The sequence below is a fragment of the Mauremys reevesii genome, linkage group 2 (assembly GCF_016161935.1).
Source record: "Mauremys reevesii isolate NIE-2019 linkage group 2, ASM1616193v1, whole genome shotgun sequence".
Classification (NCBI taxonomy): Eukaryota; Metazoa; Chordata; order Testudines; family Geoemydidae; genus Mauremys; species Mauremys reevesii.
The window spans coordinates 148,674,709-148,701,115 of NC_052624.1; the positions used below are offsets into that span (position 1 = coordinate 148,674,709).

Here is a 26,407-nt window from a genome sequence, read left to right on the forward strand (position 1 = left end):
TGTATTTACCTGCTAAGGAAGGTATTTTCTGTAATTTAGCGCAATGAGAAGGGATTGAAGCTGGGGAGGGGGGAGGCTGCAGAGAATAGGGGAGTGAAAGAAAGAGGGAATTCTGTTCTTATATTTAATACTGGGCCTCTTTCAGGTATCCTAATGGTTCTTTGGATTGCCTGGCTAGCTACTGAAAAAGGCCCCAATTCAGTAACGCCCTTAAACACCTGCTGAAGTTCTTTGCTGAATTACAGACTTTAAAGTGCCTGATTCTGAAGCTGATGGGAAGAACTCAGGATTGAGCCCAGGTTGAAGATGGCTTCATTAGTTCCTATGGCTCAGAAATGAAATACACCTCAGAACTGTCTAGCAATTACTTGGGGGGAGGCACAGAACATCACCATGAAGGCAAGTCCAGATTAATGCAGGGGCTTTAGGGGCTGCAGCCCAAGGCCTCGGGCTAAGGGGGGCCCTGCAGGACGGATGCAGCCTGCTGCTTCTTTTCATCTGGCCCATGGCAAATCTCCACGCTGCGGGCCAGACACCAGTCCCCAAACCTCAGCACCTTCCCCTCCACGGACTTGGATCTGTGAGCATCAGGTTGCTGATGTGCCCCTTTGGCCCCTAGGTGAGGGGCATTCAGGGAATTTCTGCATGCTGCCCCTGACCCCAGCGCCGGCTCCACAACTCCCACTGGCCAGGAACCATGGCCAATGGGAGCTGCAGGAGCAGCGCCTGTGGGCACATGCCAGCACCTCGGGGAGCAGACCAGCACGTAACCAGGGCAGGCAGGGATCCTGCCTTAGCCCTGCTGTGCCACCGCCCAGGAGCCGTCCGAGATAAGCATCTCCTGGCCAGAGCCTTCACCCTGCACTGTCTCTCACACTCCAATCCCCTGACCCAGCCCTGCGCCCACTCCAACCCCCAGGGGCCCCGAAAAATCTAATAGCCCTGGACCCACAGGAGAGTTAACCCGGCCCTGCACGAAGGTGCTAAGTACCTCTGCTTCCAGGGGAAACCACAGAAGCTCAATGTCTCTGATTCAGGCCCTAGTCTGTCCCAGAAAGGGCCCCATGAATCTAGCCGCTGGGCAATTCCTACTTCGCCTCGGAGCTCACAGCTGTTGTGCCCATCAGGCTAGGAACAGCTTGCCTCTATCTGCAATGTTCCCTCACTTTCTGAAATCCAGGCTCAAAGCCACAACAGAAAACTCCCCGCCATGGGTGTCTGAGGCTGTGACACAGAGAGGTTCCATTGCAGGCTGTTGCTCTAGGAAGGCAGATGATAATTCATGAGACTTGATGAATGTTTCTCATTCAATTCCAAGCTCTTCCTGAATGCTGGGATTTTACTGGCAGAGCTCGCTGTGCTACAAGGCTAATTGCTCAGGGTAACTTTCTGCTCTAGGATAGGCAAGCCAGGGCTGGACTATATCTTGCTCTCTCTGAAACATGAGACCTGAGCACACAGGAAGAGCCGACTATCAGCTATGATTAAGGATACTAAACCTCTGAAAGCAGAACCATAGATCCACGAGAAGCCAGGGTGAAGTCAGGCTCTGATTTACCTTGTGGCCAACTTAGAGCTGCAAACCCTGGTCGATGCAGTTTTCACAGTCCTAGGTTCCCACCGGGACCCAGCAATTCCCTTCCTCCCCCACAACCTACCCTCACCCCCATAATTGCTCCACAGGTACAATTCATAAAACAAGTCTCAACTGGATACAGATTATATGCCTCACACATGCCATTTCTCCTAGTGTCTTCGAGGCGTGGGTGGGGGAGACACTTCCCTCAGCCTTGGGAGATGTGGGACAACAGCCATAACAGCTCCTCCCCCATTTCAGGAAGATATGTGGTAGGGCTGGAGCTGCTAAACAAAAAAATAGCTGAACAGTGGTCTGCCAAATATGTAATTTAATCAAAATCAGAACGTTTCATGTCAATTTCAACAAGATTTTCAATGGGAAAAAAAATCTAAAATGAATCATTTTGACTGTCTCATTTTGATAATGTCAAAAGGTTTTAATCAAGTAAAAACCTTTTGCTTCAACTGTAATGTTTCGATGCATTTCACTTTGAATATCATAACATACTGATTTAAATATACTGTATTCAGTATTTTAATTGAATGTAAAAGTCAAACCAGACTGTATTAAAATGATCAAGTTAAAACTACATGTTTTGACATCTTTGAAACAAGATGATTTGATTATCCCGAATAAAAATAGTTCTGAATTATTGTTTTTGGGGAAATTTTAAAATTCTGGCTTTTGTTCCAATTTGGAAAGGAAAAAAATTAAGTGTCAGAATTTCCCTCAGAACAGAAATTCCTGTTTCCAGCCAGATGTAATCTTAGAGCCCACAAAGCACTGGCATTCTCTAGCATCCATACTCTATACATTATGGGGCATTTTATCCAGTGTGGACTGCTGGCTAGCCTGATCTATTTTTAGCTACAGAACAAAGGGCTAGGGGGTGTCTATGCCATTGACGCCAGTACAGCAGCTGCTTTGGTAGGAGTAGACTGTTTCACCACTCCAGTGCTCTGTGAGAGGAAGACCAAAACCCCAACCTTCAAGCAATACAGCAGGGCTTGGCGGGGTATCAACCCTGAGAGCCCAGTTTGTGCAACCCCTACAGGGTTTGGTCACTGTTAGCTGGGGATATGAGAGCAGAATTTTAACCAGACCCTGTACAGCTGTGTTGGGGTTAAGTTAAAACCTACTCCGGGTGACCGCTGTCATGGTATTAGGAAGTGAGGCACAGGCAAGCACCATGTAGTAGGGAGAAAGGCACAGGCACACAGCCATTCTTTTCCCTTCCCTTCTGCTTGTTTAAGATAGATAAGCGTTGCAGCTGCATAAGGAATGTGGTTGTTTAAAGAATACCCTTTGGGTAAAGAAGTGTTATCTCCCCCTCCCTTCCTTTCCCAGCTACAAAGATGAGCTCGGGATCATGGCCCCTTCCTCCCTCTCCTGTGAACTGCTGATTAAGGGAACATGTGACTACAATTACTGCAAAGAAATGTAGCTTCACGGTAAAAATTTCTGTATAACATGTTTAATGCTGTAAACAGGGGCGGGTATAATGATATTCAGTATATAGCTATTAATATTCATTATATGGGTGTTGGTATTATCGAATAAGGGTTTTGGGGGTGTTGTAGTAAATGTGGGTATTTACATATGAATGTACATAAAGAAGTGTGATGTAATTAACTCAGTGCTTACTCCACAATTGGGTCTAGGGGAACAAATTCCGCAATAAAGAAGCCCGTCTACTCAATCTGCCTCTGGGTCCCCCTGCTCGTCTTCTAACAGGCTGATTCCCATTTCTCTTTGTAATATTTGAGCTTAGACCCTAGGCAGTATTTATGGCATAAAGAGCATTTCTCTGCGCTTAGCTACCTCAGTGACAGATACTCTATAAATACAGATGGATGGGTAGAGAGTCACAGACAAGACACAGATGTGCCTGTGAGAATATACAAACTGATTTGCTATTCAGTTGCGAGCACAAAGAAAATGACTGGTGGGCAGCAACCAAGGTAGTTATTGCAATAAATGTGTGACAATAGTGCTGAGACGAGATCGAAGTCTATCCCTTGACCCCAATCATCTGACCTGACTCTGGGATATGAAAGGTCACAGGCCAGGACTAGCCTCTGATGCCACTGGTTGCTAACAGAGTTATCCTAGTTTTCATTGATCCCATTTAAAGGCATTTCACTTAAGAAAATCTCACACAGAGCCATGGTGACAGGGTGCCAGGTTTAATAACATCTCACCGCTTCACTAGTTTGCAGCTAGCAAGCAAGCAGATTTTTCTCTTCCAATTCATTCTTTGTTTAATTACTTATTTTTCTAGAATCCCACATTAAAAAACACGTCTGAGCCTGTCAACAAATTACACCCTGGGCTATCCGGAACAGTATTCATGGGATCACACTCAACCCAAAGAGATGGGAATTCCTAGTTAATTACCAGTACAGCTTTCTACTTGACACTACCAAGATGTACCAATCTCAGACATGTAACCACATCTCCCAGCCTCTCAACTCCACTAGCTTTTCAGATTTAGAAAAAAAACCAACTACCGTAATGTCTCTCTTAGACTCTGGGGCCTTTGGTGCAGAGACTGTGTTTATTTCTGTTTTTGCCAGGTACGCTATAGTTCTTCTAATGATGAATCACCTCTTTAACAATTCACTGCTCTACTGTTGGAATATTTCCCTTGGTAACACAAGAATGGCTGTACTGCGTCAAACCCGTGGTCCATCTAGCCCAGTATCCTGTCTTCCGACAGTGGCTGGAGCCAGGTGCTTCTAGGGGAATGAACAAAACAGAGCAATCCTTTCTCTGTTGTCCGGTCCCAACTTCTGACAGTCTGGGGTTTTGGAACACCAAGAGCATGGGTGTCCCTTACCCTAAGGTAAGTCTACATTGTAGCCAGGGGTGCGAATAGCAGCTGGTGTAGATGTACCTGTGCTAACTATACAACAGCTAGCTTGCTAAAAATAGCAGTGAAGACGCTGTAGTGTGGGCCGCACAAGCCGTCTGTCTCCTCTAGGTACATACTCGCTAGGGCAGCTGGTACTGAAGCCGGTGCTAAAGCAGACCCACTTCTGATTTTAGTGAGCTAGCTATTGTACAGCTGGGCAGTCCAACGACACGAGCTGCCATTCATACCCCGGACTACTCATAGTGCCTTGTTTTATGGCATTTCCTATTCAGTGGGGAGTCAGTGTTCTGCTGTATGTCATTGTAACGGTGCTTCCTGTGGAGATTATCAGATGAAAGGCCCTAAGGCTGAGTGCTTCCTACATGCTAATTAAGTCACACAACGTCCCCGATCTGATCTGAACTACCTCCAACTCTGAGTGGGTTCAGAATCTGAGCCCTGATTGCAGATTTAGAGCTGGCTCCTGTCTCTATAATGGACCAAATCAAAGCCCTGCCTATTGGAGCACCTCCCAGCTTTGAGCTGCTGGATGATGGTTCACTAGACTTGAGGCTTGGCTCCATCCCAGGCATTGCTGTCTGTGTTCCCGAAGGATAAACTGAGGCACAAAGAGGGGAAGACCAACAATTTAAGAAGTGGCTGTGGATTGCGGGTGCCCAAATTGAGAGACTTTATGCCTGATTTTTAGAGATGGGAGCTGCCTTTGCTCAGTATCTTTGAATCAGGCCTAGGCAGCCACGCCAAGCACACAAAACCTGAGACACTCATTGAACATGGTGCCTTTGGAGGCCAAGGATTATGCGCTGGATCAGGATCAGAGCTGGGGATTAAACCCAAGAGTTCTTGAACTAAAGACTAGACCATGCTTTTCCTTTTTTATTCCTCTCCTCGCCCCATCCCTGTGAGACAGGGACTCTGGTGATAAACACCTCTTTCCACTGCAGTCTGGCTCTTCTTTGCTGTATTCTCTAATCACAGACCTTCACAAAAACTCTCTGCTTGTCCCCTTCACCCCTTGGTAGGGTTGTGCAGCAATACCCTCGAGGAAGGGAAGACCTGAAATGCAGCTGCCTTAAAGCTGCTGTCTCATCACACCATACAGCAGGGCATGGTCATGCTCCCCAGCTGCTCTGCTGGCCTCCCTGCAGCCTGCATCCATAGTCAGGGGCGGCTCTAGGCACCAGCAAAACAAGCTGGTGCCTAGGGCGGCAAAATCTAGGGGGCGTCCCCTACTGCCGGGGGGGGGCGCAGGCTGGGCCGGCGGACCTGCCGCAGTCATGCCTGCGGGAGGTCCACCGGAGCCCCGGGACGATTGGACCTGCTGCAGGCAAGACTGCGGAGGGGCCGCTTGTCCCGCGGCTCGGCTGGACCTCCCGCAGGCATGACTGACGCGGGACCAGCGGTCCCTCTGCAGTCATGCCCGCGGGAGGTCCGCTGCTCCCGCGGCTCCGGGGCGCCTCCCGCGCATGACTGCTTGGGGCGGCCAAAAAGCTAGAGCCGCCCCTGTCCATAGTGGACCCAAACCTCTCCTCTTGCACCGACGTAAATCAGAAAGTAGCCCGTATAGTCCAACCGGTGTGAGAGCTGGATTAGGCCGGCTGTCCGTGTATTCTCCTTTCGTATTAAGCAAGATGCAGATCCCTAAACTTAGCCATGCACAGGATGGCCCAGATCCTCAGAGATATTCAGGCTCCCATCTTACATTGACATCAGTGGAAGTTAGGAGCATAAATTATCTTTGAGGACTTGGGCCTACGTGTACAGCACCAACCCCCCTGTACACTGCACCACATCCCTCATCCTTAATTCTTCAAGTCAGTTGCTCCTGGCAACAGATACTCGATTGACCCCCCCGGAGACTAATGCACGTGTATCATTACAAGCTTTCCCCATTTTTCCCAGCTGATCCATGTGCCTCCTCCATAGACACGCGGTGGGGAAGGTGGCCTTCGTGACACAGCTGCTCACCCATTAAGAACTTGATCAGGACCCCCAAAGTATAAACTGGGCAGAGGCATCCAACTCATGTCACATCAGCCACTGGACTGCCAGCAAGTGAGCTCATGGCTTTATTTATTTTGCTGGGGCACTTTGAATTGCCCACTGGATTTGTAACTGAGGGAGTCAGGCCAATCTCTTCATATGTTTTGCAACAGAGGTGGTTTTTAAAAAAAAATTGTTTTTTGTTTTAAAAAGAGTTGCAATCTTCTGCGAAATAAATTCTTTTTTTTGCACAGGGCTGTGATCACAGTGCAGACCTGTAATGATTAGTCTTCAGCCACCAGAGGGTGCTTCTAGCTTTGCTTTCCTGATCTATTGCCTTCCGGAATTGCTAATATGTGGGGGAAAGGGGAAGCTGGAAGTCCTTTGAAGCAATAACGACCATAGAAATACACCATTCTGTAGCTGACATCATTTTATGTTGCCATTTCCGTACCCTCAGGAAAAATCTGATGCTTTTAGACAAAGCTTGAGCGAAAGGGCAGTCAGAGGAACCTCTCTTTGGTTTTAGATGGAGTGGTTAAGTTTATAGCTTAAAAAAAAACACATTACATTTATCAACCTGGAATAGGCCCAAATCCCCTGGATTACCCTGCTGTAGGTTTCAGAAGAGCCTAAATCTCATTGACTTTCAATGGGACTTCCACTCCCGCACCATCTAGGCACTTTGGAAAATCCTCCCCTTGATTAAATCTACTGCTGGAAATAGAGTTACTCTATTCCATTCTATACAGGTACTTAGACTGTGCTCATCGCCGCTGTATCTGAGTGCCTTCCAGCCAGGCATTAAACCAGAGTGACTAACAGCTCTGGCTTTATACCATTGTATTCAAGATCGTTACTTGCCCCAACAGGCCTGATTTTTAAACTGACTTTTAAAACAGCAAGTTAGACTTCAATAGAATTTCTCCTGACATGCATCCAATAACTGAACCAAGGGCCCTGTGCCTTTTAGTGGTTAGAGTAAGACTGGGAGTGGGCACTTCTGGCTCTGTTAGCTTTGCCAAAGGATTGCTGTATGGTGAGACTTGAAGGCAACTCGCAGACCCAAACCGTACCCATGGATACCTATGCATGGCTCCCACTAACACCCAATGGAAATCACACACACCTGAGTGAGGAATTTATCCTTAATCATTCCTGGTGCCTGTTTCCAGTTGTATAACGGATCTAACATAACCAATGCTACTTGAGAGCAGTGCTGAGAGAGATTTAATACTTGTAATGCACTTGGTAATCATCAGGTCATGTTTAGATACCAAACACAGCAAGTGACAAGAGCTAAAGCAATATCTGGTTTCCAAAAGCTGAAGTCCCATTGCACCATCCAAGACCAGGGGCAGACAATGTAAACAAGGCAATAGATCCTGGAGAAATGCTTGAACTGGACAACAGCTTCCAGGGAGCCGCCATTGGTTTTGATTTTTGGATTCCAAATATCTTTGCTGTCCAAATATATGATTTTGCCCTTGAAGGCATGAGAGGAACAATGTAAACTTAGAAGGCAGGAAACTGCAACCATTGTAAACACAGCAGAGCATTTGGAAAACTCTTGCGGGAAGAAGCATCTTGCATCAACTATAAACTAGAAGAGGAACCAGAAACAAAATTTTCCTAAGTAATTTTTGAAAATGGGGCATAAGAGCTCTGTTACGTTCATGGAATACACACAGAGAAGTTAGATGAAAAAAGATTCTTGCTGGAAGGTTGCAACATAGCACTCCTTTATTTCTTGGAATTCAGAACCCAAACACAGAAGAACCTCAAAACAGAGAGACACAAAGCAGGCTACTCCTTAAAACAGAGAGCCACAACTAACCCAGTCCTACTCGAGGCCGGCTTTTCTGAAGACTGCCCTTGATAATTGCATGCTGCCCTACAGAGCCCTCGAGCCTTCAAGCAGGAACAGGAAAACTCTCTGCCTCTAAAGCTTGCAGTTCCAACACAGTCCTCAGTATACCACAGGCTCCTAATTAGCATAGGCACTTCTGAATATTTCACCTCAAGCAGCAAAGTACAGATCTGAATTTCCCCAGAGTTTGGGGATACACAGCAATCAGGAAATGGATGGTTACAGATTACTAACACAAGTTTTTTTTAAAAAGCCAGTTGAATTTTCCTCAGTGTCCTATAGAGGAAGCATGATCTTGTGGCCAAGGCACTGGACTGAAGTTCAGGAAACATGGATTCAGTTCCTGGCTCTTATGTGGCCTTGAGTAAGTTACTTAGTATCTCTATACCTCAGTTCCCTACCTGTAAAATGGGGATAAGTCTTCCTTTCTCCCTGATGTGTATTTAGATCGTAAGCTCTTCAGGACCAGGGCTGCATCTTACTATGTGTATGTACAGCACCGAGCACAATGAAGTACCAATGTTGGTTGCTGCTGTAACACAAAGAATAATGTTAAACCCTATCTCTACACGGAGTTCTCTTTTAGCTCCATGTTTATTTCTCTTTATACCAAGCTTGGCCTAAAGAAACCATCACATTCTGTTTCAAGTGACTTGATAACTAGCTCAGTGCCCCCTAGGTAGGTGAATTCTCAATGGTGTATTTCTTCCAGTCTCAGTTGATAAAGGGATGTAGAAGAGAATAAGTCAAAGCCTGGGGCCATGTTTTAAAAACTTCTTTCAAATTTGGAATGTACAGTGTTTTGAGGTCATCTGTGGATTAGCTAAACCTCTGTGTAGGGAAGGCTGGGTGAGGAATGGGCTTTATAGGCTTTTTGTAAGAGGTAGAGCTGGTCAAATTTTTTTTCCAATGGAACAGTTTTCTGTTGGAAAATGCTGATTCCACACAACCAAAATGTTTCATGGGAATGCATCATTTTATCAACATTTTTGTGGGAAGTCAATGAAATGTTTTGTTTTGAATTATGGTACATTATATTTTGACTTTATAAATTATAAACATCACAATGAAATGTGTTGGTCAGTCAATGCACAACTTTTTGGAATATTTTGCAAAAAAAAAAAAAAAAAGAGATTTTTGACTTTGTTCCGATTTGGGACAAAAACAGATTTTGAAATACCAGAATTGCCCGTGGGACTGAAGGGGAGCTCTGGTAGACTGGATTAGAGAATGGGGTTTCAGGAAGATGTTGTATGGAGGAAGGTGCAAAGACAAGTAGGATTCTGCATTCTAGGGAAGGAAGTGCCGTGTCCAATTAGAACACAGTTTGTAAAGTGCATTCTTTCCTTTTTCTTGGAAAGATTCTAATGTCAATCACAACTAAAACACAGCAACTCAGTTCAGCATGGAACGTGGCATTGCTTCCACAGGGAACTGAAGACAGGCAGCAACATTCCAGTTCAGCTTGTGAGTTCACTCAAATGTTTGCATGGATGCCACTTGTAACATTATGACAGCAAGAATGATAGCATGTACGGGGACGGAGATCTCATTTCTGGACAGCTGCTTATTCAGACTGGCTCTGCGTGTGTTCCTATCAGGGATGGGGATGGCCTGATTAATAGCTGGCTGGGGTGTGAAGCCTTTTATTTGTATGGGATAATAGAATCTCTCTTCAATAAAATGATGACGACATGAAGCAGTGTCAGCTCTAGAAACAGCTCGTTATTCACTGCCTTAAAAAAAAAAATCACAGCTCAGGAGGATGCCCCAACAATAATAGACTTCAGGAGGTCTTGAGATTAGCTGCAGCTGAGAACAGAAATTGACTGGACTCTGGAGACTAAACTGATTTGTAGACTGCTCACATCTAGTGGCCCCAAGCACAGAAATTAAGTAAAGAGACAGCCTCCATCCCAAAGAATGCGTGTCCGGGATTGTCAAAAGGGCACTGGATTTTAATGGGAATTGGAGGCCTAATTCTCTCGAGCTGTTTGGAAAAACCCAGCTTTCAAGATGTATGAAAAGATCCAACAGGTGGAAGAAGCAAATTAACAGGTAGTTTAAACTAGGCTGTCGCAGAGCACTCCCTCAGCTACCCAGTGCACCACACTGCCTGGCCCATTTGAGTGGTCTCTAACTCACAACATACACACAGTCTGTTCCTTTTCCCCATGTCTACCTTTAACCTTCAGATTCCAGGCACTGCAAAACACAGTACAGGCATGTGTCAGGAGAAGCATGGCACCGAGCTTTTTCTACTATGCCCAGCTGACTCTCTGAGCTCCCCCTTTACTTCCTGTTCCTGCCAATTTGATTTGCCCCTTATAGGGCTAAATATCTCATTAGCCTAATCAGTGCCCCACAAACGTCAACAATCCCTATCACAATAGGTTAACTGATTCCAGTTAAGCCTGCAAACTTCTCGGTCATTCAATTATCTCAGTGATCTGGGTGCTACACTACACCCAGCCTTAACATTTTTCGTGTAATGTTTTCACGAGGGTGCCGAATGCGTTGCTGAAATCCAATGGCCAGACTTTCCAGCTGTATTGAGCACTCACAAATCCTGTTGATGTCAATGAGAACTGCTGGTGCTCAGCACATCTGAGAATCAGACCCCAAATATCCTGCATGTTTTTCTGTGTGCTCAACAGCATTTTACCATGACAAACTTTCAGGTATCATTTCTGTGTGACTGTGCTGATCTACCTCCTGCCGCTCCTGGTGATAGGATGTGCCTACACGGTGGTTGGCATCACTCTGTGGGCTAGTGAGATACCCGGCGATTCTTCTGACCGCTACCACGAGCAAGTGTCTGCCAAGCGAAAGGTAAGCAGCTTTCTGACCTCATGGCAGAATAATTGGGGAGTGGGTGTGCAAAGGCGATTGAACAAACTTGGGTCTCTGGTTATTTACTCTCTCTCAGCCATTCCTTAAATGGAATGTAACATATACACAGTGGCCAAACTTTTCAACAGTGGCCACCAACTTTGGATGCCTTTTTTTGGGGTGTACAACTTGACACCCAGAGTCTTGATTTTTAAAAGGGTTGAGACTTTCAAGTACAGATTAAATCAATGGGAGCTGCAGTGGCTCAGTGCCTTTGAAAAATCAGGTCCAACCAGATGCCAGCTGGATACCCAAAAACTCAGGCGCCAAAAAGGAGAGGTACATTTTTAACAATGTGGTGCTGAGTGCTCTGATACCAAGCTGAAATTAAGGTGTGTGTTATATTTTGGAGACACTAGATGGCTCAGATAACTGATAATGGGATCATGCTCGGGACAGAGCCATCATTTCAAATCCAGTCCCGGACAGCACTAGCCAAAAGTCATTAATATAGGGCAAGGAGGAAAGGAGGAAATCATAGAATATTAGGATTGGAAGAGACCTCAGGAGGTCATCCAGTCCAACTCCCTGCTCAAAGCAGGACCAACACCAACTAAACCATCCCAGCCAGGGCTTTGTCAAGCCAGGCCCTAAAAACCTCTAAGGATGGAGATTCCACCACCTCCCTAGGGAACCCATTCCAGTGCTTCACCACCCTCCCAGTGAAATAGTGTTTCCTGATATCCAACCTAGACGTCCCCCACTGCAACTTGAGACCATTGCTTCTTGTTCTGTCATCTTCCACCCAATATGTTTGGGTTCAATCCATTTCCTAAAGACAGGTATCCAAACCCCCCACCATTCTCACAACAAAAATAATTGGCTCCCCTGGTTGAAAATCACAATAGAAAGACCAAGGGTTGAATGAAGGAGAAGACCACTACTTACTCCTTGAAGCAGTCCCTTCCAGGGCAGAGTTGAAGCACATGTTTGCCTTGCCTATCTATTTTCCTTTGGATAAACAGAGGACTTCTCTTCCCAGGATGGCCACCCCACCATTCTTCTCATGCTGGCTGCAGTTCTATTAGGTATGCTTTGCTCAAAGGGTACAGTGTAAACTTCTGCTATAACCGGGGGTCACTCTCGTACAGGTGGTGAAGATGATGATCGTTGTGGTATGCACGTTCGCTGCCTGCTGGCTGCCCTACCACATCTACTTCCTCTTGCATTTTTTTAACCCCGATTGGTACCAGGAGAAGTTTATCCAGCAGGTCTACTTAGCAGTCATGTGGCTGGCCATGAGCTCCACCATGTATAACCCAATCATCTACTGCTGCCTCAACGACAGGTGAGTTATGAGTTTGGCTACTGACTGAGTGCAATAGAGGGAAGGTGTGGGGATGGGTCACGTACAGAAGAGGACCCTAGACATGGTGGTGAGTTGCAGCTTAGCAGGGAGCTAACACATCAGGGGTGGCTGTTAAAATTACTCAGAAAATTGTTTAGGTTTTCCTACAGCCGGAGCATACCAAATTAACAGCTACAACAGGGCTTCTCCCTACCACAGTTTCTTAAATTAAGAGGCTGATTTTCCCAAGTACTGAGCACCTACATCTTCATCGGAAGTCAACGGGAACTGCAGGTATTGAGCACCTCTGAATAATCAGGCATTACATTTTCAAAGGCTTTAGGCAGCTAAAATCAAATAAAAACTCCAAGCTCTTCCCAGCACAGTTTTCCCTTGTCAACAGGGCTACAGCAGAGACTGTAGATCAGACTCACCAGCATATACATTTGTTATAGCTCCTCTAGGATCCAGTAGTGCAGTCTAGTGGAGAATAACGCTGCTCCCCATCTTACCAAGGTGAAAATCTCTGCTAGAGCTGGGGTATAGCCAATCTTTATTCAGTAAAAAAAGAAGGGGGGGCATAATCAAATCGCTTTAATAACTGTCAGCTTGTATTTTCTTAAATGAAAAAAGTTCAGCATGAAGTAAGTTCTCATTTTGACAATTTGCTTTTCCTTTAAAAGGAAACGCTTTCCATTTTTCTCCATGGGGGTGAAAAGGTGCTTGGCTGTCCCCCACTTTCTCTTCCCTATCCCCTACTTTTCCAGGGGGCAAGAAGGAGGAAGAAAAGTTAAAGGGGGCAATCCCAACATTCAAAATGAAATATTTTCCTGTCAAACAATCTTTAGGCAAATCTTAATTTCTGAAATATCAAAACAAAGCAATCCAGTTTTGAAATACTTTGCAAAAATACCAACAAATATCAGCAGGCTCTAATCCATGCCCAGAGACCCTCTTGCTGCCCATCTGGGTCTGTATTTGTAAAGGGACCCATCACCATGGCATGAGTGGCAGCCTCTGGGTTAATAGATTATACTGATCCTACCCTCCCACCATAGCTATAATCCCTGCTTTATATAGAGACACATGTAAGTGCATTTAAATAAAATTGTTACTGTTCTAGCAAATACAAGATTATAAAACTGGGCCAATCCTGAAGTGTCTAGTCTAGAGGTAGGCAACCTATGGCACGTGTGCCGAAGGTGGCGTGCAAGCTGATTTTCAGTGGCACTCACACTGCCCGGGTCCTGGCCACCAGTCCAGGGGACTCTGCATTTTAATTTAATTTTAAATGAAGCTTCTTAAACATTTTAAAATCCTTATTTACTTTACATACAACAATAGTTTAGTTATATGTTACAGACTTATAGAAAGAGACATTCTAAAAACGTTAAAATGTATTACCAGCACGCAAATCCTTAAATTAGAGTGAATAAATGAAGACTCGGCACACCACTTCTGAAAATTTGCCGACCCCTGGTCTAGGCAGTCAAACTACCATGGCTCAAGTGGGTATTTGGACGGAGTCAGGTTTTCAGGATTTGATCCAATGTTAAACTTGTATATAATGTTATAGGTTCATGCAAATTGAGTACGGCACACTTCAGGCTCCCAAGAGTTTGCAATCTAAACTTGGCAAGAAACACATAAAACATTGGTAAAGCCCTTAATCAGTATTATTACGAAAACAGATGTGTAAAGGCCATCAAAAGCTCTACTCTTGGAAATAAGAACTTGGAATGCGAAGAGGGACTGGGTAAATCAGAACTTGTTCTGAATAAATTTGTCATTTATACGCCCCAACTGCAAAAGAGTTTTGCAAGCCTCTCTCTTTTACCAAGTATAATAGCGAGGCAGTGATGGTGGATTGACTGTTGGCAGTGCAGTCCAGTGGTTACACTGGGGTGGATTAGGGATCACAACACAAGACACTGTTCTCAGCTTTGCCACTAACTGGTGTTGTGATGCTGGGGGAAGTTTGATGTCTCTGTCTCTGTTCTCCTACTGGAGATAGGAGCATAGTATGGATTGTTTTATTCACTGGAATAATTATTTATTAAGCACCAAAATGAAGAATACTTAATAAGAGCTTTTAGATCCTGGATTAAAAGGGGTTGTATGATAATACCTAGTTCTTATGTAGCACTTGGCATCCAAAAGATCTCAAAGTGCTTTTCCAATGGATAGAAAACTACAAAGTGGGGAATAACTGGCTAGGCACTTGTACATCTTAGAACAGGGGTCAGCAACCTTTCAGAAGTGCTGTGCCGAGTCTTCATTTATTCACTCTAATTTAAGGTTTTGTGTGCCGGTAATACGCTAAGGGCTGTTGTAAAGAGGACAGTGATCAATTGTTCTCCATGTCCACTGAAGGTAGGGCAAGAAGCAAGGGGCTTAGGGTGACCAGACAGCAAATGTGAAAAATTGGGACAGGGGTGGCAGGGTAATAGGAGCCTATATAAGAAAGGCCACTTTTAAGAACAGGTTGGATAAACACCTGTCCAGGATGGTCTAGGTTTACTTCAAAGTGCCTCAGTGCAGGGGGGATGGACTGGATGACCTCTCGAGGGCCCTTCCAACCTGACATTTCTAGGGTTCTCTGATATCCCAATGCCCACTTTACAGAAGGGTAAACCGAGACACAGAAGGGAAGTGACTTAAAGATCACATGGTGAGTCAGCAGCAGAGCTGGGAACAGAATGAGGCAGCATGGTCTAGTGAACAGAATACTGGACCATAGGGGTATTAAGGTTTGAGAGTTGGTCACACTTCTTGCATCAATGCATATGTTGGGTCAGGTGTCTCCTCCTATGGATTGCATTGAAAACGTTCTGTAATCAGCTCAGCATGTGCTAGGCCTAACATCCCTGCGCTTGGCTGTCTTCTCAGATTCCGCATTGGCTTTAAGCACGCTTTCCGGTGGTGCCCTTTCATCAACGCTAGGGAATACGAAGGGCTGGAAATGAAGTCTGCCAGGTACCTCCAGACCCAGAGCAGCATGTACAAGGTCAGCCGGATGGAGACAACTGTATCCTCCGTCACCGGCAACACTGAGGAAGACATTGAAGAGAGCAACAAAATTAAGCGCCTGTCCGTGGATATGACATCCAATGGCTCCTCCCGCAGTGACTCTAAAACCGTCTCCGAGAGCTTCAGCTTCTATTCCAACACACTCTCCTAAGCTGCCATCCAACTGAGCAAGGGTCAGAAAATATTGCTTATACCTACGCCCTAGGTCTCCATTAACCATATATCCAGGTGTTCCTGTGTTCACCTTTTCCTGATGAAGATGCTATGCCTTGGTTGTGGCAGTAGCCACCTCTCAACAGTGTGCCTGTCTGACCCAGTGTAATTACATCGGTTAATATCAATAATATCTTCTCTCTCTATAGTATCTTGCAGTCGTTTGCTGGACTGAATGCTTAACCGATGCTGTTCACTGAAAGCAGATATTAATTTATGATACAGCATTACAGAAAAAAGATGGTAGGTATCAGAACTTGGCCTTCAGTGCTGCTGCTCATTCTCAAGCTATGCTCTGCCATTGATTGTGTCTGAATACAATATAGATTTCCACTGGGAGGGGGGGGAGGAGTCCATCTCCTTTCCCCAGTATTTTTGTTATCATATCTCCTCCCTTACTTGCCATTCACTTGTTGCTGATTAACAAAATGGAGAAATGGTACCAATAGAGGAAGATAGGGCTAGTGACTTATGAAACAACCAATACACATCCACCAGCTTAGTAGGCAACACTGCAGCAAAGGCCGCCTCTCTTGCACATGGTGTGTTAAACATAGAGGACTCCAGTTCCTTTTAGGTGAAGAAAAGATTGAGCTCTTGAGGTTTATTGCTACCATACCTTTCTTTTTATTCTCCACTACTCAGCTATACTGAGTATATGTCAAGGTATACTCCTCCTTCTCCCAAGGATCCTAGCTGTAGTGTAGTCCAGCAGAGTTTACTGGATTCAAGTTAAAGTTGACCATGTGACCTGTTCAACTTCTTTTGCTCTTACAGCTGAAAAGGTTCTAGCACAACCCTTGATTTCCTCTGGGTCTCCTAGACTCACTCTTTGCACGATCCTAACCTCATGATGCAAAGACGTCAAGATCTAGGACTGCAGAATCGAGCCAGAACCTCAGGTGTTTGCTCTAGCTGGCTGGCTCTGGGGGTTTCAGATACACCTCAATCCATTGGCCTTGCTCTAATTCCTTCACAAAGCTAATTTGACACTCTAGAGCTTGGGAATGCCTTTGTTTAAAATATGGGGTTTGTGGCTTCTATCACCATTATCTGGATAGTCCAAGAGACGCACAATACCAAATTCACTACTATGTTCTTCCCTTTTTAACGCCCCCCCCAACGCCCACCAAATTATTCTTAGTATATAAAGGGAAATACAGCAAGAAACAAAATGTCTGGGTTAGCCCTAATTGTCAGGAAATAAATATAGTTTGCAAACAGGCCCTATACCGTCAGCAGTGCACCCCTCCCAGCCCCTCAAAACATGCTTGGGTACTGCTTCTATACATGGCTTGGGTTTTCCTTGGATGTTTCCCAGTTAAGTGCTGAACTGGCCTGACTATGCTTCATTTAGGACACTAAAGCAGTAGGACCCTCAGAGAGTGCCAAGAGACACCTGTCTCCAACACATGCAATTGCGATCGGACAGGAGAGATGGCAAAAAGCATATTTTGAATGAATGAAACTTCATCAGTGTGCATGTGGGGCTATACCCAGGAATAACAAGAGAGGTAGCAGTAGATAGTGCATGTAGTCAGATGTAGGTTTAACAATGCCAGCGGAAAGTAGTTTTGTAAATAAGCATGGAATCGGGGCTTAAGAGGAAAGAATATTATGTATCATCTAATATCAATGTCTGATGTAACTGAAAGCTAAAAGGAATGTCTAGCACATTTACAAAAACAAAACCTACTAAAAAGGAAGTGATATACTTCTATTGTGGAAGATGCTTTCCAGTGCATGCCTTGCATTTCAACACCATTACGGTAGAACCTCAGAGTTACGAACTGACCAGTTAACTACACATTTCATTTGGAACTGAAAGTACGCAATCAGGCAGCAGCATAGACCAAAAAAACCCCTAACCAAACAGACACACAAAAAGCAAATACAGTATAGTACTGTGTTAAATGTAAACTACTATAATAAAGGGAAATCAGTATTTTCCTTCTGCGTAGTATAGTTTCAAAGCTCTATTGAGTCAGTGTTCAGTTGTAAACTTTTGAAAGAACCACCACAATGTTTTGTTCAGAGTTACAAACATTTCAGAGTTATGACCAACCTCCATTCCCGAGGTGTTCATAACTCTGAGGTTCTACTGTAATTGCAGTTTGTAAAACTCTGATTCGTTGTAAGAGACTGAAATGCCTTGCAGATACCTGGGTGGGTCTAACTGTGGGGTGCCTATCCTTTGGTTAAAATCGACTGAAATGTATGAAATTAAGTCAGAGATTAAATTTGGGAGGTACTTTATTATGCAGCCTGTAAACTGACCACAGGAAGATACAGCTGTTAAATAAATCCCCATCCCAAACTGTTTTTATAGATGGTAGAAATATCTTTATTTAATTTAAGTAAGGATACCAGTAGTAAGTCCACAGATTTCTCCAGTGGTTGTTGCTAGGTAGAACTGGCAAAAGCCATCATATACTTTTTTAGTCTACATTCTGCTAATCACTGCCGCTGGAAAACAGCTCTTCTGGATATCATATAAGCCTGCCATTCTTTATTGTGATGACCATATAAGGTTATAGGGTGCCACACTTCATGCATACACTTGCTACAGTACCACCTCCCATATATTATCAACCTCTCCTTTCATCCAAGTCCTGTGTGAGATGATCTCTCATGCTTCCTGTCCTGTGGGACAAGATCTCACACTCATTTTCCTGCTGCTGCCGCCTTATTCTTCAAATAATTTTCTAGTAGCTTGCATGATGTGGGAATAAGGAAGGGTCGGAGATGGAGGAGAGGATTTTTATTTTTTTTTGCATGCAGACTTCAGAGCCACTGCTTGAAGTCTGACCCTATATTTACACTACTTGGTATCATGCTATTGTACAACATTCAAGTATCCAATGCACAGCATGAGCCTGGTAAACTGAAATGCCTTAGTAGGATAGTAGCAATGTAGTTTATCTTTCAAGTGATGAGTTTTTGCTCTGACAAAGTTCTGTGGAATTTATCTAATTGGAGGTTTTTTAATGGATGTTGGATAATACCCTTTTTTGCAAAATTTATCAGAGCTGCACTGCATTAAGAAGGTGCTGTAAAAGCAGGAGTGCATTTTATGCCAGTTCAGAGCGAAAGGCTGGTTGACTTATTCAGACAAGCAGCCCCAAAATAAATGTCAAACTGAAGTAAAACCAAATGATTCAAAGTAAAGCTCTACGTGAGTACGTACACGAGTAAGGCAAGCAAGATTTGGCTTATACTCCCAGCACTATAAACACAACATTTGTGCTGGGCCGGTACCTACAGGTTGACCTTAAAAAAAAAACCACACCTAACCACCCTACATTCCTGCATGCTTTATGCTATAGTTGTTCCATACTTACAAGGCACACAAGGAGAACAAGAACAGGGGCGGCTCTAAGAATTTGGCCGCCCCAAGCAGGGCAGCATGCTGCAGGGGGCGCGCTGCTGGTCCCGCGGCTGCAGGGGACCTCTTGCAGACGCGCCTGCGGAGGGTGCGCTGGGAAGGCAGCAGGTGGCTCCGGCGGACCTTCCGCAGTCATGACTGCGGGAGGTCCACCCAAGCTGCGGGACCAGCGAACCCTCCGCAGTCATGCCTGCGGAAGGTCCGCCAGAGCCGCCTGCCGCCTTGCCGGCAAAATGCTGCCCCAAGCGCGCGCTTGGCGCGCTGGGGTCTGGAGCCGGCCCTGAACAAGAATTATTGGTTTCTTTTTTCAGTGGCGTACTTACAGTAAGTTTACAACCAACGCAATATGTTAAAGATGGGAGAGCCCTAAGGACACGCATAGGGATAATGAAGTCACCATAGTTCACAACATAAGATACTTCTTGTTCATACTGTACAACTTTACAAGCATCTGCATTCATACTCAAGTGTTTTTACTTGAAGTAATTACACAGTGAGAAAGTAGTAAGTAATGTTACAGTTTTTGTGGTGAAATTAAAAATGATGGAATACACAAACATCAACATACGTATGCTGTAACTGTTTACAAAAGAGTTTTGACTGGTTTACAAGGTTATGTCAGGGGGTCATTCTTATTAACATGTGTGTAAACTATATCATAGGTGCAGGGTCAGAATCTTAAAATGAGGAATCTTGCAGCGTCCAACTGTTCATTCGAAAAATGGTTTTATCAGTCTTTTGAAATAAAGTGGGCCAGATGCTTAAGTGGTGTAAATGGGTATAATGCCAATTACTTCAATGGAGCCTCAAGCATTTAGACCAGCTCAGGATTTGGCCCAATGACTAGGACATTTCCAAAGACTAAGCCACCAAAGGGATTTCTTTCTATTCACTGGGGACTGGGTTAGTAAAAACCAAAGTGTTCAGTATAAAATGGGCATAGTTAAAAGCTAGAGGGAGTCAAGAGCCAAACTTTCCTGAAAATGGAAGGTAATTTGAATTAGGGGGTTGGTCTCAGCCTGCTGTAGAGACTCTGTAGAATTAGGATCTAAAGTTCGGCTTTTGGTTCAGGTCCACGTCTATTAGAAATAAATAGGATGTACGTACATGTATGCAACAAGTTAGCTAGCTCAGAGGACCCTCTTGTGCAATGAGATAGGGATATCAGGGCCGCCCAGAGGATTCAGGGGGCCTGGGGTCTTTGGTGGCGGGGCCCCCTGCTTTGGCGATAATTCGGTGGCGGGGGCTCCTTCTGCTCCGGGACCCGTGGCCGAAGTGCCCCGAAGACCCGCGGCCGAATTGCCACCGAAGACCTGGCACTTCAGCGGCAGGTCCTGGGGCGGAAGGACCCCCGCCGCCGAATTGCTGCTGAAGACCTGGAGTGGAAAAAACTCCGGGGGCCCGGGCCCCACAAGAGTTTTCTGGGGCCCCCGGAGTGAGTGAAGGACCCTGTTCCGGGGCCCAAAAAAATCTCATGGGGGCCTGGGGCAAATTGCCCCACTTCGGCCCCCCCGCCCCCCGAGCAGCCCTGAGGGATATTGGCATGTAAATCTTCTATGCTGATTGAAGAGCTCATGAAAGAGACATGGGGAATCTTCTCCCCGCCCCAATACACTGTGAGTCTAAATACTGTTATACCTTTTCTTTCAAATAGTGTAACTGTAGTGCAGAGTCCTTGGGCTTTATCTGTTTCAGGTTTACTCTCACTTCTTTTATCAGAAATCCAATTCAAAAGCATGGTGATTTCTTTCCAGGCTTTCTGCAATGCTTAATAATAATATTTTGAGATAGTCACATAGGAGATCTATTCCTCCCTTGTTACCCATACATATTACTCCCACCGACATTAATGGAAGCTGCATGTTCTCTCCTGGGACAGCGAAGAGATGCATGAGTACAATAAACAGCAGTATATTTACTAATTAAGCACGCTACATGCTGGAGTGTCAGGACAAATACAGCTTTTTCTATTTATTCAAAATCTAAGGCTGCCAAGCAGACTTGACTCCAAAACACCTCAAACCACCCCAAAACATTGGGAAGTGTGGGGGGTGGAATTTCTGCAAACCAAACCTAGGTTTTCAAGCAACCCCTATCTTTGTAGAGGAACCAAACAAAAATACTGTGTCTGAACACCCCAAAACTGAAATTAGCATCTAAAATATTCTCTTTTGGGAACAGGTATGATGAGTCCCATCCCTCTAGGGGCTGGCGTATGGTATCCAGTTGTGCATCTGATAACAGACTGGTGCTGAAAACTGGTAGCACTTGTACCTTGAACCTGGTTTCCCCGTCTTGCCTGGGCCCTAAAATAGATAAGTACAATAGGACAGATTCGTGGAGTTCAGGGGCTGTTCTTCACGGCCAATCCTCACACACAGAGGCCCAACAAAATGACATACAAATCACAATGCCAAAGTGAAGCAACATCACAACCTCATGATATAAAGACGTCATCTCAGATGGTCAAAACCAATGTCTGCAGAACCACTCCAGAACATGATGCATTTGCTGTAGCTGGCTGTCTCTGGTGGCTTCAGATAGGCCAATGGATTGACCCTTAACTCAAGTTCCCACACAAAGCTAATTAGATCTTCTAGCCCCGACTGTGGGCTATACCAATTCACTAACACATTCTTCCCTATGTATCCTCAGACACCCGCCACGTTACTGTCAGTAATCAACACACATACAGCAAGAAGAAAATTATTAGCTCCATTTTATTTGCCACAGTCTAGAATAAGTTTGCAGAAACGGGAAAGGGGGTAGCTCAAGTGATAGGTGTAACCCAAACTGCCTTCACTTGTGGCCCATGCAAGAGAAATGCACTTAGCCACAGATCATCCCATCCAGTGCACAGAGCTATCATGGTCTTCAGACTACCATTACCAGCCACACAATGATCCAAAACCAGCTGCTTGGCTCATCTTGAGGCATTAGAGTTTCTACCATGCCATCCCAACAGGTCCCATTCCTGTATGGAAGAGGAGTGTCTGCAGCCTGCTACATTTATGCAATATAGGTGAAGCCCACTAGCTCTTGGCAAACTGCCCACAAGGCCCTGAGCTGGGAAAGCACAGTTGCCTCTTAGCTAGAATAATCTTGCAGGATTTTATAACCACAATGGGCTTCATGGACCTATTCTACAAGAAGCCTATTGTGGTTCTTCCTCCTGTCATTAGAGAGAGACATCCAGACTCAAATCTTTTAATGTCATATTCATGATTTCCCCACCCCACACCCTATATAAAGAGTGTCACAGCCCAAGACTCAAAGATTTATCACCTTGTCAATCCGTTCACAAAATCCACAGGCCAGTATTTTAAACTATCTGAAATGGTTTGCACGCAGATGGCTGAATCACAGTAAAACCTCCAGACTGAGCTTCATGATGCCCTGGTGAAGGGGGTTATAAATCTGAACAACAGCCGGAGAAAGGTAAAAGATCATACTTGGCTTTCCCTGAGAGACTGGGGTTTTTTTGGCCTTCCTCTGAAGCGTGGGGCATGGGTCACTTGCTGGTTTGAACTAAAGTAAATGGTGCATTCTCTGTAATTTGAAGTCTTTAAATCAAGATTTGAGGACTTCAGTAACTCAGCCAGAGGTTATGGGCCTATTACAGGAATGGGTGGGTGTGGTTCTGTGGCCTGCAATGGGTATGAGGTCAGGCTAGATGATCATGATGGTTTCATTCTGGCCTTAAAGGCGATAGTCTGAGTCTAAGCTTTCAGCCCTGGACAAAGTGATTCTAATTCTGTGCAATATGATACATTCAGAAAAAAAAAATCACAGTGTGATGTACCAATGGCTTGTGATGTTCAACTCATGGTCCAGCTAATGATTACAGTATTGTATGACGTGCATTCTGTGGTTAATGTCTATGTAAAACAAAAAAAAATGTTGATTTTGTTTACTGTTAAGTCAAAACATATTTTCATAAATAAACGTTTATTTCATGAAGCTGTGTTGCAAACCAGCTGCTGGATAAACAGTGATTTTAGCTGCGTGGGGGTTGTTGGCGATGCCAGTCAAGAACTGGAAAGGTGGGTGGGTGAGAGGTATTCTCTCTGGGTTTGAATGAAGGGGCGGTCACTTTCACTGAATTTAAAGACCTTGATACACAAGAGCAATAGGAGATGCTGCAGAACTCACAGAGTCCCAAGGAGTAATGATACATCTGTCATTACTTACTGTAACCTATGAACAGCTAGGGGAAGGGAATCAGTGGAACCGCCATATGAGAGTAGATCAACATTCCATTAAGTGCAACACATTGTGTCTAACATTTTTAAATGGAATGTACTTACCAGCTCCTTTCTTTACATGAAGAGCTTAGGTAGGACAACTGGGAAGACCCTTCTGGCAGTATCCTGTAACAACACAATTATTTTCAATTATGTAGTGCCAACAAGCTTGGACGTTTAAGATCTGGCAGAGCATATAAGCAAGTGCATGAGACTAATAGGACAACTCGTGCTTAAAGTTACACATGAGCTTAAAGGCTTTGCTGGACTGGGGCCTTACACAAACGAAAGAGTAACACCACTAAGATGCAATATAAATATGGGACCAAATCCAGCCCTAGTGCGAGTAGGCACAATTCCCATCTACTTCAACAACAGTTGCGTCTATTTATGCCAGGGCTGAATCTGGTCCTTCGCGTCGCAGGTGATTCCATTAAAATGTTAATACTGTGATGCTAATCAGCTCTCAGGTTTCGTGCGGGAAGACACCACTGTGAACGCACGGCATCACCAGAGCCTGCTTAAGCTTCCGTAGCTTTCTCAAGCACACCGGACATGATCCTGGCAATCTACCCCGACTTGGCATGAATATATCATCCTCTTGCTAGTATGGTCGCTTCTGTGCTTGTACCATGATATCTGTTCTTACAGCTACTTCTAAAAATGGGACCACAACCAGGGCTGGCCCTAAACCAAATGGCACCCCAGTCGAAGAGGGTCTTCGCCCCCCCATTTGTTACACTTTAGAATACCTTATTTTTTATTGCATTTGTAGCCCATTTCACAATTTAGATGTATGATTTATTCTGGTCACATAAGATAAATTTGCACACTAGGATCTGTAAATCTGTATTTACAGAAAGTCTCAGAAAGTCTGGAAGATTCCACAAGAGTCTACAAAGGTCCGGAACATTCTAGGAGGTTAGCGAAGACTGAATCCACACACGGAATAGCTGAAATATGTGACTTCAAACATTCTAATTTTCCCATTGACCACTAAGAACAAAAACAGCCCCCTGAGCCTGGCATCCCCCAAACCCGGCACCCCAGGGTCACCTGCCTCTAAATCCGGCCTTGACCACAACAGTCAGTACAGTCCTCATATTTAAGTGGTTTTCTGTAGATGTACCACTCATGACTATTCCCATTAAGGGGGAAAAACAGCCCCATCCTCATACCTTAAGACAGCACAGACTGTATTACAATCAGTAGCTGACTATTCCTATCACACACACACAGTCCCTTTTAATTATCTCCAGCAGATTGTAATTTACAATTTTTAATTGAACTAGTGCTGCAAAGGTAAACTTGATTGTCATCTCTGCTGAAGTCCCAGACGCACACATGCTCATATACCGAGCCTTTGGCAGATCCCTTTTCATTACAGGTCACTTCATTAGGGGTTGGGAGGGAGGCAGATCCCTAATGTATTTTTGCCATGGATCAGCTTTGGGCTGGCTGTGCTATGAGAGAACATCACAGCTGAGGGGAGATTACAGCTCCTGGATGCATGTTCTTCATTAGCTGCATGTCAGGTGGGGAACAGGGGACTGTAGGAATGATTCTCCACCTTATGTGATTGGAGCTTGCTTAGACTGAGGGGAAGTGATTGCAGGAAGCCAGAGGCAGATCCCTGCTCAGCTGTCACCCAGTCCCAATGCAAGTTAGAGCCACACAGAAGCAGCTCTAACTTACACCACTTGCATAAAGAACCTTATGCTGCCAGAGGCTATAAGGTAGTGGAGCTCCAACTTGCCTGCAATATGTCACACTCCCAATCCCCTTATGGCAGAGCTGTCCCGAAGAGCTTTACATCAGTGGAGAGTTCCCCTGCACCGTGAGTTCTCCACTGGCTAGCTATCTACAGTCATTAAGGACACTTTGCATCACTTTCAGAACGCTTAATGCAAAGCAGCCATGCTGGGCCATAGAATCCAGTCCTACATGCTATTACAGAGCATCTTGCTTTTTTGTTTTTGATCTTCTCATTGGCGATACCTCTACCCAGTGGTCGTGCTCAAATGCTGGAAGAATTCCTCCTTAAGAGGCCAGCCTAGGCTTCTCTCATCCCACGCTGGCCTCAAAGCAGAATTCAAATTCCCTTTCTTCTCAGAGGGACAAGTTATTACCCAAATTAGCTGGGATGGAGCAAATGTAATTAGTCTCAGCCTATGTGAAAGCAAAGGTAATATGGTGTAATTCTATCTCCCTCTAGTGCTAAGGCCATGTATAGTGGTTTGTGTGTCTGCTAAATCTCATGGATGTGTGTCTAGATTTTTTAAAGGTATCTAGGCACTTTAAGTTGGAGATAGGTGCCCAGTGGGGTTTTCAGAGGGCTTAGTTCCCTAGTTCTCACTGAAATCAATGGGAGTTAGGCACATCTGAAAATGTCACTGGACACCATCTACATTTTAAAGTGTCTAAATACCTTTAAAAAGCCAGCCTGTGGTCCTTTAGCTCAAGCAATAGGAGCTTTTCCTCTGAGGTCCAGAGAGCCCAGGGTCAGTCCCCCTGGACCAAAAGCATTGTGAACATCTGGTTCCTTCCAGCTTAGTCACAAAATGGCTTAATCTAGTTCCCCCACTATACTGAATTCAATTCGATCCTCAGAGGTCTTCCTTCCCGTCCTAACTTTTATAACGGCCAATGTATCACCTTATCAATATGGGTTATTCACACCCCATATATTAATATGCATTACACACACAATATCAATATAACAGGATATTGTATATATATTTCTAGCAGTTGGCCTGTCTTTTTATAACCCGGTTCACATATGCTAAGTATCCCATAACACTTTGCAAAGCTGAAAGTCATCTTTGGCATTAGAAAATGCAAAATTTATCAAAGGCAAAATACATCATTGTTCTGTCCCAATACAAACTGGGGAGGTACCTTCACTGAACAGTACCTCAGATGCTTGTATCCAAAACTTAGTTAACGGAGGTACAGAACAACAAGTTAAGGAACTGGTACAAATGGATGGGTTGGATTTTAGTGATGTGTAAAGAGTTTTGTAACCTGTACGATCATCCTATAAATACT

At 44.7% G+C, this 26,407-nt stretch overlaps 1 protein-coding gene across 2 annotated transcripts in view; it reads left to right on the forward strand.

Annotated features, from left to right (window-relative positions):
• Positions 1-18,052, forward strand: part of TACR1 (tachykinin receptor 1) — an 88,771-nt gene extending 70,719 nt beyond the window's left edge. Inside the window, exons 3-6 of one of the 2 annotated variants that reach the window (XM_039523163.1) lie at positions 10,989-11,139; positions 12,291-12,487; positions 15,377-15,690; positions 15,880-18,052. In XM_039523163.1, coding sequence (XP_039379097.1) covers positions 10,989-11,139; positions 12,291-12,487; positions 15,377-15,668 — 640 coding nt within the window. In that variant the 3' untranslated portion in view covers positions 15,669-15,690; positions 15,880-18,052. Of the gene's footprint in view, positions 1-10,988; positions 11,140-12,290; positions 12,488-15,376 lie in introns of both variants that reach the window. The other variant, XM_039523162.1, reaches the window with a different exon arrangement.
• Positions 18,053-26,407: the final 8,355 nt, after the last annotated feature.